Source organism: Pituophis catenifer, unplaced genomic scaffold (genome assembly GCF_029215685.1).
Source record: "Pituophis catenifer annectens isolate HBS135680 unplaced genomic scaffold, rPitCat1.0.hap2 SCAF_1, whole genome shotgun sequence".
Lineage (NCBI taxonomy): Eukaryota > Metazoa > Chordata > Lepidosauria > Squamata > Colubridae > Pituophis > Pituophis catenifer.
This window is the reverse complement of record NW_027256881.1, coordinates 259,344,597-259,358,172: the sequence shown is the minus strand read 5'-3', so window position 1 is coordinate 259,358,172 and position 13,576 is coordinate 259,344,597. Positions and strand designations below refer to the sequence as shown.

The following is a 13,576-nucleotide window of genomic DNA, read 5'->3' as shown; positions in this document are numbered from 1 at the left end:
AGAGCCAAAGATTGAAATTCTCCACATTTGGCTCCTTGGAAGTACAAATCCCCAAAACACCCAGTCTTGCCAGTGTTACTTTAAGTTGAAGTCTGTTCTTACCCTAACATCTAAAGCCTCCAGACACTGAGAAAAGACAGAAACAACATTATTTTCCTGGCCAAGGACATAGATATACGGCTGATTCATTAGCCTACAAATGGTACTTAATTCTGTGTTGATGGATGACCTCATATAGCAGCTTTAACCACATGTTAAACAGATTGATGGGGGCAATATGCTGGCCAGGGGTGAAATCTACTTACCTTCCCTACCGGTTCAGAAGTGCACGCATCACACATCATGTGTGCGCTTGGACCCTTTGTGCATGCGCAAACCCTTCTGTGCATGCACAAAGGGTAAAAAACAGGTTACTTCCTGGTTAAAACCAGGAAGTAATGGTGTCCGGGCAGGTGGCCGAAGCCATGTGCTGCCGCCACTATGAGTTCTCTGAATCACCTGCCGCCAGTGCTACCGGTTCACCTGAGCCGGTGCAAACTGGTAGCATTTCACCCCTGATGCTGACTCTGTAAACCCCTTAAAGAGGGCTGTAAAGCACTATGAAGTGGTATACAAGTTTAAGTGCTATTGCTATTGCTAATGTTAGAAACGTGGGTGAAAATTGTCCGGCTCCATTGGACCTAGCAATGGTTTTTTGAAAAGGTGCTGGGCCATTTCTTCTTCAGGACTGGTAGAACCATTCCCTTTTAATGGTTTTATGTAAATGTTGTTTTACATTTGTTCAATTATGCTTTGCAGAGCTTTATATTTAGGGCAACAGAAAAGCAGAATGAAATAAATATATTAATTTTAAATTTAACAATATTAAGTTAACATCATGTACATTTAAGAGGGCTATGAAAAAATAGTATTATTAATTTAATTACTATTAAAATTACTATTTTAATTGACCTTTCAAGTCATTTATCAGAAATATTCAGTTTCTAATTCCATATATGTAATTTATTGCTATGATGGACTACTGTATTCCTTCTTCAATTCATTGGTTAGATTTTTATTCCTATAAAACTGTAGCCCAGTTGGAAAGAGTCCAAGGACTGTAGGGATTAATAAGAATTTCCTCTCCATTCCATTAATAAATGGAACCAGAACTAGCAATATGCTCCTTAAAAAGTTACTTTTTCTAGGAACACATACATCAGTCACCTTATTATTATTATCCCTGCAAATAAGAATGAAACAAAACAAAGACACTATATTAGTATCCTTGTTACAAATGGTTGCATTTGAACTGAACTTGTTCGTGTCTGCTTGTATGCGAATGCATTTTGTTCTCTCCAAATAGCTTCGCTGCAGGTTAGAACCTTTCCACTGTGAGCCATCAGGGTTGGAGGTACAGTTGCTGAGCTTGCACACATCCACCTGTGCACATGCCTGTGCAAGCACATTCACATGCTGAGTGCAAGCTGGCATGCAGCAACAAAGATCAACTTAAGTTAACAAATACTTATAAATCTGGGACGAAGGCCAATAGGATACATTTTTTAAAAAACATTTACATAATTCTTCTAGTAATTATTAAAGAAAGACCATTTCTTTTTATTAATTATATGTATAATCTATTTTCCTCCAGGAGTTCAATGAAGTATATAGTCAGAGGCATATGAAAGGGGAGGGGGTCAAGAGAGGTCCAATTATAAGATTAGTGTTGCACAACTGTGAAGCAAACTATCTGCGAGGTGATTTCACACTCATGTACAAAAGAATAGAGCTTGTGAGACAATGGCATGATGCTTTTATTTGTTTTGATAAGCACTCCCAACCCTGCAAACATATAGATAGCTCTTAATCTCTTCAATTTTACCCCTCCAAAAAGAAGTCACAGGCTGGGCTGAGATAGACTGAGTAGCTCAAAGTCGTTGAGTGAATTTCATGACTGGAGTAAAGTTGAATTTGAGTCTTTCCATGTTGGAATTTAATTTCATTCTAGAAAATTTCTTATAAAGTTATATATCTAACTTTAGTGTTCTATGCATTCTTCCCACTTTATCAGGTTATCCTGGTATCCAACAATCTAGATTTAGTATAATGTCTATTATACATGGTATTGTACTAACTTCTGTCATCTTACAAATTTTTGAGAGAGCTCTAGAGAAGCACTTTATTTTGCTTTTTTAGTGACTGCAAGCCAACATTCCAAGGGTTAGTCTAATGCATATGATATTATACATTCTGGCATCTTGCAAAGTTTTTTCCAGGAGGGTTCACTGCAATGGAATATCTGCTGTCCTTCTGTGTTGTGGTGCACATCAAAGACCCATTTAATTTCCCACTCTGCCTCGAACAGGTTCCATAGATTTGGGCTTTGTGTCACCATGAAGAGCCACAGCGAGAATGTGAAGCCAGTTGGATGTCGGATGATGGGCCAATATGCTAGGCAATCACTGGCAAGGCTACTCAATGGTAGTTACACCATTGATGAGCATAAATGAAGAAGCTTCTATTTGAATAGGCCCCTCTCCATATAAGCAGATTTCTCTTTGGGAACATAAAAGGGCTGTTTATCCATATTCAACTCTTCCACTATTTTCAAACTTTGCAGAGCTATTAATGGCATTTTTTCCCATGAAAGACACATCTCTCTTTCCCACTTCTTAGGAAATAAGATCCAATTTTCCACTTTCCTTTTTATTTTCTGCCTAACACTTATTCAATTACAAACTGGTCATACCCCTTCTGTGGCCTGAGATACCTTTTACATGCTGGTTGTCCCATCTGCGGCTCTTCTTCCTGTTTCCCAAGGTCATTTTTCCTACCATTACAATGGTGAAATTAATTGGAAGTAAAATATCTATAAAATATTATAATAAGGCTGAAGTTCTGATTCAAAACTTGGCTGTCTGTTCTGGATTATATAAATTTTCCAAACCACCTCCACTTATAATAACTGCAATAACCAAAACAGAAAGTTACCAAAACATGAATAATTGAATGTTCGAAACTGGTATATCAGCCAATATTGCTAAAAAGTGCACTGAACTACTGAGAAAACCTGTATCTCTAAAACAGTGTGGTATCAAGAGCAAAGCTATGATTCTGATGTTATAAAAGGAGGGCAACCTTCTTCAAAACAAGTTGACTATAATTCATGCAGACAGTTGAACCAAACAGTCTCACTCCGAAATCTGGATCCTGACTGAGTCATCACTCATCTATTAGCACTGGTTAAAACATCCTAGGACTGAACATGATGTAGCGAAAAAAAGAAATAGAATTCAATATCATTCATATATTGCTATCTCAGTCCCAATCACAAGATAACTTTCTCATAAGCTTGATGTAAATATTAAAAGCATATGGGATGGTGCAGATACTTATAGAATCTGTTGTCAGAGCAAAATGATAATCCCATTTTATCTAGATTATCTTCTAAAATAGGCCATGTACATAAGGAATGAAACCAGATTGGCATGGCATAGCATAGCTCTTCCAGTCCCCAGGTAGAATCTATTCAGGATTTCTGTGGTTGATGAACCTGAAACATATGAGAGATCTCCAAAACTAATAAGGTTCCGTTCTCCCTTAGGATAGGTGTGAACTGGAATAGCATCATTGCCAAACTGAAAAAAGACCTTTCAATAATGAAGTTAAATGTGCATTTATTTATATAAATATTTGTATTCTGCTTGAAGTTAAGAAAATCCTCCCTTTTTTGTATTTAAATATAAAATCTTATCTATTTCATTCCTTAGACATTTCTGTAAGAAGAATATTAGCTTTCATAAAATTGTCATTTTCATAAATGGATAATACATATATTACTGATAAATGGATTGCTCCGTTCCATCATTTACATTATAAACAGTATTTATGGTCAAATTATTCATATTTTTTGTCAAAATTGGCATGAAAGACTACAGTATGTCTGCAAACAAAGAATCATGACTATACTTTTTCTCTCATTACAGCTCCAGATTTATTTTATTCCATGAAGGAAGAAAAACATCTGCTTTATTCCAGAACAAATTATCATTAAGGAAGAGCAATTAAGACTGGGTTGTATCCAAAACTGGCTATCTGCCAATAAAAATACAATGCTGGTCTAACAGATTTCCCTTCCCCTTCAGTCCTCCCCACTACATCTGTTCTGAAAGCTTGGAGGATCTCTAGAGCAGATCCAGGAGGCATCTGTGGTAATAAGTAGAAGAGATCACATGAATGCAAATCTCCTTAACTAATGAGTGTAATCCAGTTTTAACCATTGTAAACATCAGTTTGTGTTCCTATAAAGAAAAGTGCACATAAAAAGTTTGCATGCCAAATGATGCATTTATTTTCTTTTGCTCTTCCACCTTATTATGTGCTTTTAACCAAAAGTGATTAAAAGAACTTTGTATATATTCAGGTTAAAAAATCTTAGCATGTAAGAGTCCTAAAGGAAAAGGAAAACAAACATTTATAATTAATTTACTTTTCATTACAGAAACTATGATATTGAAATAAGAAAAGGCAAACATAATTAAAGCAATGAGACAAAATGGTAACTTTAGCTGACTGAAGGGAATTTAGGAATATTAAGCTCTATAAATGATTAAGAATATTAAAATATTGAGATAAACATTAGATATATTTTTTATAAAATGGAGAGACCATCAGCTCACTATTTTCCATGCAAATTAAGAAATGTACAATTTTTTGACTGGAAAAGTACAATCCAAGAAGGATCCTAATTTCACTTAGAATGCCCTGCAAAGGTCTAATATCCTATATGAACTTGTACTTTATAATTAAATAAATGCCAAGTAAATCATTGAAAGAAATGTCAATCCCATCACTGGCAGCTGCTTTCCCTCCTGAAAGGGAGGGAAGAGTAGGAGTAGGGCAGCAAGTAACCCCTACAGCAGTCAGCAAAGTCACTAGTGGGAAAACAACAAAGGCCTTTCCATGCAACTAGCACAGATGTGCCCAGAGCCAAACTGTCAGAATCAGTTAAGATGACAGCTACTCACAGTTGATTATTTCCTTCTCACAGGTCACTGGGTGACAAGCTGGGTCACCATGCTTTGTTGGCTGCTACAGTTCTCCCTCCACAACATCTATTCAATTTAAATAAAGGTAAGTTGCTCAATTTAATATAATAATGCAAACAACTGCACCCTCACATTGTTAGGAGAAAAAAAAATGATACACAGTTTTGTACCACCTTGAATTAGTTTTTCTGTGGTCCTGAGAAAGGAAGAGGAAAAATGGATTTGAATTATCTAGCTCAAACAGAGAACTAAGTAATTTTGTCAAAATGCATGTAATGAAAGCTAATTTGTCCCCAATTCAAAGCTTTAACCTTTAGAACATTTAGATGGCAAATAAATCATGAGGAAAACCTTGGATTTTCAGTCAAAAGAATCTGTCATAAATTCCTCACAGAGGAAAGTAAAGGGCGATGTTGAAAAAAATATTAAAACACAATCGTCTATATGCTATAGTTAAAAAGGAAAGCAATACTGCAAAAAAAGTGCTTTTAGTTAAATTTAAATTACAGGAATTTGTTTACCCAGTGGGAATACAGTAGATAGGTGGCCAATTTTACGAAAATCAGGGAAACAAAAAAATGTGGATGACACTGAGGGCAACTCAATGAAATAAATAATAATAATTTTTAAACAATAAATCTGTTAGAAAATAGTGTTCATGTCCAATCTGTAAAAACAGAATTAAAAAAGAATAACAAAGGCTTTCTTTTAATTAGAAAAGATATCCTAAAAATCTTATGCCTTGTTCCTAATATGCTTTAAGTTATTTGGAGTCATCTCCTGTGCTTCTTTTAAGTAGAATTGCAACAAGTACAACAAATAACTACACAATTTGATGAATATACTTTATAGATAAAAATCAGTGAGCATAATGCTATTTCTATTGCATCTTCTTGGAACCTAAAAACAGTTCTTGAAGATCAAGGAACTTTCTGAAATATTGAATGATTTGGCATGAAACATCTCTGGAAAGATTTCTGCTGTTTGTCTCCTCACATTAGAACCTTCCCCTTTCAAAAAGTTCCCTGATTGTGCCTTTTATTGACACGAGGGGTTGAAATAGAAAGGCGTGGGAAATGCCCGTTGTTCAAGAACAGTTGCACTTAACAGCATCCTGTATAAGGTCATTTTGATTGAAGACAAAATGCTGACAGAGTCATGAAAAAATACATTCCATCCTTTAAGTCCTCCATTATGGCAGAATCCTTACTAGCGTAAAATTGGAATAATAAGAAAAAGCTTTATATTGCCTCCCATCCTCTTGGAAACAAGAACAAACAGAACATTTTCATATTTAGTATTACAGATCTTCACTTTTTACCCATTGCCATTATAGAAGAAATAATACGACAGGAGAATATTTTTCTTTACCATACTAATTCATTTTGGATCCTATTTTTCATTAATTATATTACTCAGAGATTTCAAAAAATATTTCAGAGTGAATCATTGCGCATGTGCAGATGGTTAAAAAATGGGACATAATGACATCCCGGCAGGTGGGCGGAGGCTCCCGCTGCCGGCATTACCGGTTCGGTGATCTGGATAGAACCGGGGGGATTTCACCACTGGATCAAAGGTTGGCAACCTCTACCTATCAAGAATGTTTTTCCTAGAACTGAAGGCTATCTAACTCCAGAATCATTGAAGAACATGTAACACAGTATAACCTGTATCTGCCTTTAAGACTGGCATGAAATTTGACATACTGTTGGCCCATTAAAAATTACATTATTAAATCTAAATTTATTTATATATTAAATATATATTTTTATTTATTAAAAGAATTTATATGCTTGTCTACCTCACAAAGCACTTATATGCTTATCTACCTCACAAAGCAATCCCAGGTGGCTCACAACAACCAATAAAAAGACAAATAAAACTAATCAAAGAGAAATAAAACCAGGCATTAGCCTCATGACTTGGCCCCATCCTAGACCAGTGCTTGGGGGAACAGCCAGGTCTTCATACCCTTCTGAATGGCTAAAAGGGTACAGGCATCAGATCTCAGTTAGGGTTGCCAGGTGTCCACTATTTGAGCGGACAGTCCACTTTTTTCACATTATGTTCACTATTTTTTTTCACAAAATAGTGGACATTTTTTTTATTCAAAAGCTTTATGATGAAATGGCACGTAATCTAAAGCTGTACAGTCTAAGAGAATAAGGATAGGAGAATCGCGTTTTGTCTTTTTTTTCATAAGTTAGAATGAGACAAAGATCAAATATCCATTGAACTCGATTCTCCGAAAAAATTAATAATGAGATTAAAATAAAAATATTTTATAAAATTATGTACTGTTCACATTTTTAAAATGTATTGTAGCTTGTGTCGACTGACCTAAAATGGCGTCGAGTGATGAGAGTGACAGCGGTGAGATTTCGAATTCTTTAAAATGAAAGAGAGGAGTGTGCAAATACATCAAAAACTGGGAAGCTACTTTTGTATGGATTACCAACAACGAAACCGACAGAACCAGAAACCAATGGCCTACTGTAAATTGTGTCAGAAATCGTTCACAATTGAATATAATGGTATAAAAGCTGTCACACAGCATGCAAGCACAGAAAATCATTTAGATAAGGAGAAAATAGCTTCCAGCAACGAGCAAATCAATTCGTTTTTCATTGTTAAAGACTCCTCTTTCAGTGAGAAAGTGACTATAGCTGAAATGGCTGAAACTTACCATGGGATCAAACACCATATTTCTTTCCTGGCTCAAGATTGTGGTATTAAGTTAATGAAGCAAATTTTTGATGATTCAGAAATTGTAAAAAAGATGTCTTGTGGAAGAACCAAATCATCAGCTATTGTCAATGAGGTTTTGTATCCTTTTTCTATTGAGTTGGTTCTCAATGATGTTAAAACTGGAATTCCATTTTCTCTCTCCACTGACGCATCAAACAAGGGAAATCGCAAAATGCATCCCGTTGTTGCACAATATTTTACTTGTGAAGAAGGACTGTGTGTGAAAATTTTAGACTTTTATGAGGATTCTTTCGAAGATTCTACATCAATAAAAAATCAGCTGTGTCGAGTTCTTAATGATAATGAATTGGAAATAAATAATGTTTCAGATTACTCAGCAGATAATGCATCGGTCAATTATGGAGTGAACAAATCTGTTTACCAAAAATTATTGCTGGAAAATGACAATATTGTAGCTGCTCATTGCAATAATCACATTTTACACAACAGTGCAAAAAATGCATTAAAGCAGTTATCTTTTAAAATCGAAAATGTAGTGCTGAAGGTTTTTGCCGAATTTTCAAATTCTGTGAAGAAACGAGAAGAGTTGAAATCATTTTTTGAGTTTTGCGAGTCAGAATTCCATGAAGTTTTGCGCCATGTTCCAACACGTTGGTTAAGTTTGTTTAAAGCAGTTGAAAGACTTCTTTTAAACTGGATACCTCTAAAATCGTATTTTATTTCTCTTGGATCTGATGAGTGCCATAAGGTTATCTGGAACCTTATTTCGGATCAGGAAAATGAACTCGCAAAGGACGATGAACCAACAATTTCAGAATTGTATTTATATTTCACGCACTTCTTCATGTCAATAATGCAAGACACCCTACTGAAGCTGGAAAGCAAGAAAATTCTTGCATGTGATCTTCACATTATCATGTGTAATTGCAAAAAAAATACGATGAGCAGTTTTTTGGAATGAAAGTTTTATTTGCCTTACGTAAAAAACATTTGCCTGAGAATGCCGTGCAAAAGTTCAAGAAAGAAGCCATCAACGTGTATCAAAGAGTCATTGCGTACCTAGAAAAGTGGTATAATTTCACCGATTCAGTATATGAGATGCTAAGTTGTTTCAATCTAATTGATCACAATAATCCTCCAACTTTAGAAGATATGACGAACATCTGGTTATTATCACCATGGCGAAGAAGAACTTCCACCCAATACTCTCTTCAATGAAATTTCTGCCTTAGAAGAAATTTATGTTCATCTGCAGGGCGATTCATCCCTTGATAAGTGGACGTACTTTTTCAAGAAAGAGCCAGCTCCGAGTTTACTGAAACTGTTCCAGTATTGTGCATCAATTCCAGTATCAAATGCAAACGTTGAACGAATTTTCAGCGTCATGGGAAATTTGTGGACTGACAAACGTAACCGACTGCTTGTACCATCAGTTCGAAGTGAACTTTGTATATTTTTTAATTTTTCTCAACATTGTACTGAAATGAAAGAATTATTCCTTAAACACAGAATTGATCAGAACTGTGCAGTCAAATAAAAAATACACACGACAGCAAAATAAAATGTAATTTAATATTTTACATATTATTATAATATATTTGACGTTTTGAATTTTAAGTAAAGTTTTCAAGTGATTATTTTAATACATGTTAAAATGTTTGTAAGAAAATATATAATTTAATTATAATTTTTTTTTATTTTTTTACTACTTAACCCCCCCTCCCCCCGCTTGTCCTCTATTTTTTGGAAGCAGACCTGGCAACCCTATCTCAGATGGGAAACTATTCCAAAGACTTGGGCAGATGCAATCCCACATATAATCTGGCCCTCTGCTATGTAGAATTTTAAAGATGATAACCACTCCTTGAACTGCACCTAGAAACCAAGTGAAAGACTGTGCAGCTCACAGAACAATGATGTAACTTGGGCAAACTATATCAGAATTGCCCATGCTGCTGCATTCTGGCCCAGCTGCAGTTTCTAATAGTCTTTAAGAACAGCCTACGTAATGTACATTACAATAACCCAGCCATAAATACCATAATTAATTAACAGGTATTCAGGACATTATTCCACAAAGCATGTTCAAAAGCTGGTGGATAGTTGAAAAGAAACAGAAATGCCATAATACAAAATCCCCTCTGAGAACTGAGATAGCAGTACGGATTTTCGTATATCTATTATAAAATTCTTCACTTGAGTCTTGAACACTTCAAAGCTGATATACATTATGAAGAAAGGAAGGAAAAATATAAATATAACGTAATGCTGGGCTTATTTCAGCAAAGCTCATATTTATGTAATATAAAACTAACAACCCTTAAATAGGCTCCATAAGTTTATTATGAAAACTGTAAGAGATGCATATTTAAAGAAAGAATAGAACGGAAGCATTTAGTATTATTATTTTATTTAGTTAAAATGAGAATTGAAAGATGTAAATGTTTTAGTTTATTAATTGTAAGGGATTTTTTTTTATTTTACCTTTTAATGCATTTTAGTAATTTCATTGCAAATCTGTATTAAATGTATAAGTGTTATCTTCTTACAATGATCAATATAACCTCCATTTAAGACATCCAGGGAATTTACAACAATTTATTTATATGAATCTAGAAACTGTTATTTCACATATGTAGGATTAATAAATGATAATTAAATACCATAAATTATACACTTTATGGGGTTATGCTACAATTCATGCATAATACGTAATGATACTTTGTCCTCAGTGATAAGTGTAGACATCAATCTTTTTTTAAAAAACCTGCATAAATGTCACCTCCTTCCTCCCCCTTTCATTAGATTTGGTTAAAACTCCATTTCTCCTTGCAAGCCAGAGGGCTTTTGAGATATTTCACTAAGATCCAGGAAATCAATCTTACATAAAACTGAAGGAAAACATCTAATGTCATTGAACAATAAATATCAACTCTGTCACTAGCTTACCTTTGAGCTGAGGCCTTAGGATGTTTCTCTTCCAGTTTCCTCACCAATGCTACTGTCAGCTGGCAATTCTCGCCTGAGGTACCTTTAGGCATTAAATGGGCGTCCAAAGGTCTGGAAAGTTGCTTCTTCTTGCTGTTGCGGTCACTATTTTCTAAAACCTGTGGAATTAACATATACTGAATCATAATGCTTATGTTGAATAAAACTCAGCAATCAGAAAATTTTAATATAAACCATGGAGAAAATGCTTTAAAAAAAAAAAAAAGGATATTTGTATATTGACTATTCTCTTTTGTATTGTTGCTCTCTTTTCTGGAGCCATATATGTTAAATTGTAATATTTCCCTTCAAATGATTTTTCTCTGAAAAACAGCCAGTTGCTCTGACCTCACTCTGGTTCTGGTGTGGAACAGGGATGTCTTCTGAGTTGTCATCTATCTTTTGATGAAGTACAGACTGGACCTCATGTGTGGAGCATTTGATCTGGACCATCTCTTTTACATTTAACTCTTCTAGGTAAGTTAGGACAAACTCAGGGTAAGCCTGTAGTGAGGAATAAAGGGAGAGTAGTTGCACAAGTCTGAAATTTGTAAACAAACAACCGGTGATATACTAGTAAATGCATAATTTATTGCCATGGACAGGCTCTGTTACGAGCCACCAAACAGCTGATCAATATGCGACATGGTACAACTCAACTCTGCTCTCAGTTAGCTCACAAAATTCCTGAAGATTTGACTCTCATAAGCCAATAAAGCTGGCTGCAGCACACTACCGCATATAACTGTCAAAAGTTAGAAGAGAATTGTTGATGCTATTGTCTAATTCTTTTTCTCATTTAAATAGATGGAAATACTTTTTCAGGTTATTCTAGACAAAATTAAAAAAACGCAAGCTAGAAATATTAAATATAACCGAAACATGATTTGTTAAATGTCCTTGGTTTAATCAGTATTACAAACATCTACATGGTTTACATCTCATATTCCACATCTAAGTTATTTTCTTCAATCTATGAATCTATCCCTACTTTTTAGACCTAATTTATTCCTTTGGTTTCTTAATGCACAAATCTGCTTCTGCATTATCATATTCACCTAATAATTTTTCTAACCCACTTTTATTTTGTTTTCTCACATTTCCATTTTCCATCTTTAAATCCTGTTTTAGGCTTCTTTCTTATATCAGAGTCATATGTGAAAGTTAGAGTAAAGTTAATTTATACTACTGAGAGTTTTTAATTATTTATGTATTTATTTCAGATAGAATACTAAATTGGTACTCATACAATATTGAAAGACATATTTCATATCCCACCCCCCTTCATTATGAGAATAGGAAGATGATGAATTTATGTCAAATCCATAACATGCTAGCTATAGTACAGTTGGGCAACCTCTGGCTGATGGCACTAACTTAGTCTAAAAGGCCTATCAGATGACCAGCCTTCAACCACTTTTCCTCTATTTCAAACCTTCTTTGATAGTCCTCCCCTTCCATTTCTTTAAGAGGAAACAGCTAGAAATGGTTGCAGCGCCCCCTTGCTTCCATTTTTTTAAAAAAATTATGTGCAGGTAGTTGGAATAAGAATTCAAAGTGAACCCATTATAAAAGTAAAGTATATGCTTTTAGCTGTATTCTTTTGATGTCACCTTTAGGAATGAAATGCTGTGCCAATTTGAACTTTTTAGTGATTCATTGATTATGGAATACATAGCTTGAAAAGAGGCAGTAAATTCAAGGGAATGTAGTGCTGCATCAGCTTCATCGAGCCACGATTTACTGGTCATCTCCTTTTTATTAATCTGTTCATTCTTCCTTCATATATTTACTTTGCAATGAAACTATTATTTATTCTGTGTAAATAATAAAACCACCTAAACACAATTCTTTTGTATTGATTGCTCATTTTCATATTCAATCCATATTCATTTAATATTAAATCATTATTGGCAGTTCTGGTAGTCACTCTTTCTATTTTTTTTATTTGTATAGGGGAACAATGAGGGCAATCTTTCAATCAGGTGGAGATGCAGTCTTCATATACATATTAAGCAGTGGTGGGATTCAAGTAATTTAACACCCAGTTCTCTGCCCTAATGATTTCTTCCAACAACCACTTTGCCAAACTGCTCAGAAAGTTATCAACCGGTTCTCCCGAAATGGTGCGAACTGGCTGAATCCCACCACTGATATTAAGCAAGATAGCCTCCATATGCAAACACATCCACAATTAGCATTTCTCAGATTATCTTCTGTATCTATGATCTTACAATTTATCAACATTGTTAACATTTTCGACTTTATTTTCATTTTTTCTTGAATATTAACATGTATAGAAATCTAAATGAATGGCTTTATATATCTATATGAATGTGAGTTTGAAAAAAGAAAAAAGCACTATAGGTAGTCCTCGGCTTACAACCACAATTGAGCCCAAAATGCATGTTGCCAAGTGAGACATTTGTTTTGCGAGTTTTGCCGCATTTTACAACCTTTCTTGCCCCAGTTGTTAAGTGAATCACCACAGTTGTTAAGTTAGTAATGTGATTGTTAAGTGAATCTGACTTCACCATTGACTTTGCTTGTCAGAAGGTCACAAAAGGTGATCACATGACCCCGGGACACTGCAACCGTCATAAATATGAATCAGTTGATAAGTATCTGAATTTTAATTACATGACCAAGGGGATGCTGCAACAGATGTAAGTGTGAAAAATGGTCATAAGTCACTTTTTTCAGTACTTGAACAGTCACTAAATGAACTGTTTACCTGTATTACACAGACTTCTTGCTGAACTCTTCCCTTTTACATTACTGATTGCTGGGTCTGGATAAAACCATGACAGAAGTAGCAAAGAACAGTTCCCTAAATTAATGTTTCC

At 34.8% G+C, this 13,576-nt stretch overlaps 1 protein-coding gene across 1 annotated transcript in view; it reads right to left on the bottom strand.

Moving 5' to 3' along the window:
- The window catches only part of DCDC1 (doublecortin domain containing 1), a 274,909-nt gene that overhangs the window by 111,968 nt on the left and 149,365 nt on the right, over positions 1-13,576 (bottom strand). Inside the window, exons 19-20 of the mRNA XM_070935237.1 lie at positions 11,079-11,234; positions 10,692-10,849 (exon numbers count right to left, since the gene is read on the bottom strand). Of these exons, the coding sequence (XP_070791338.1) occupies positions 10,692-10,849; positions 11,079-11,234 (314 nt within the window). The remainder of the gene's footprint in view (positions 1-10,691; positions 10,850-11,078; positions 11,235-13,576) is intronic.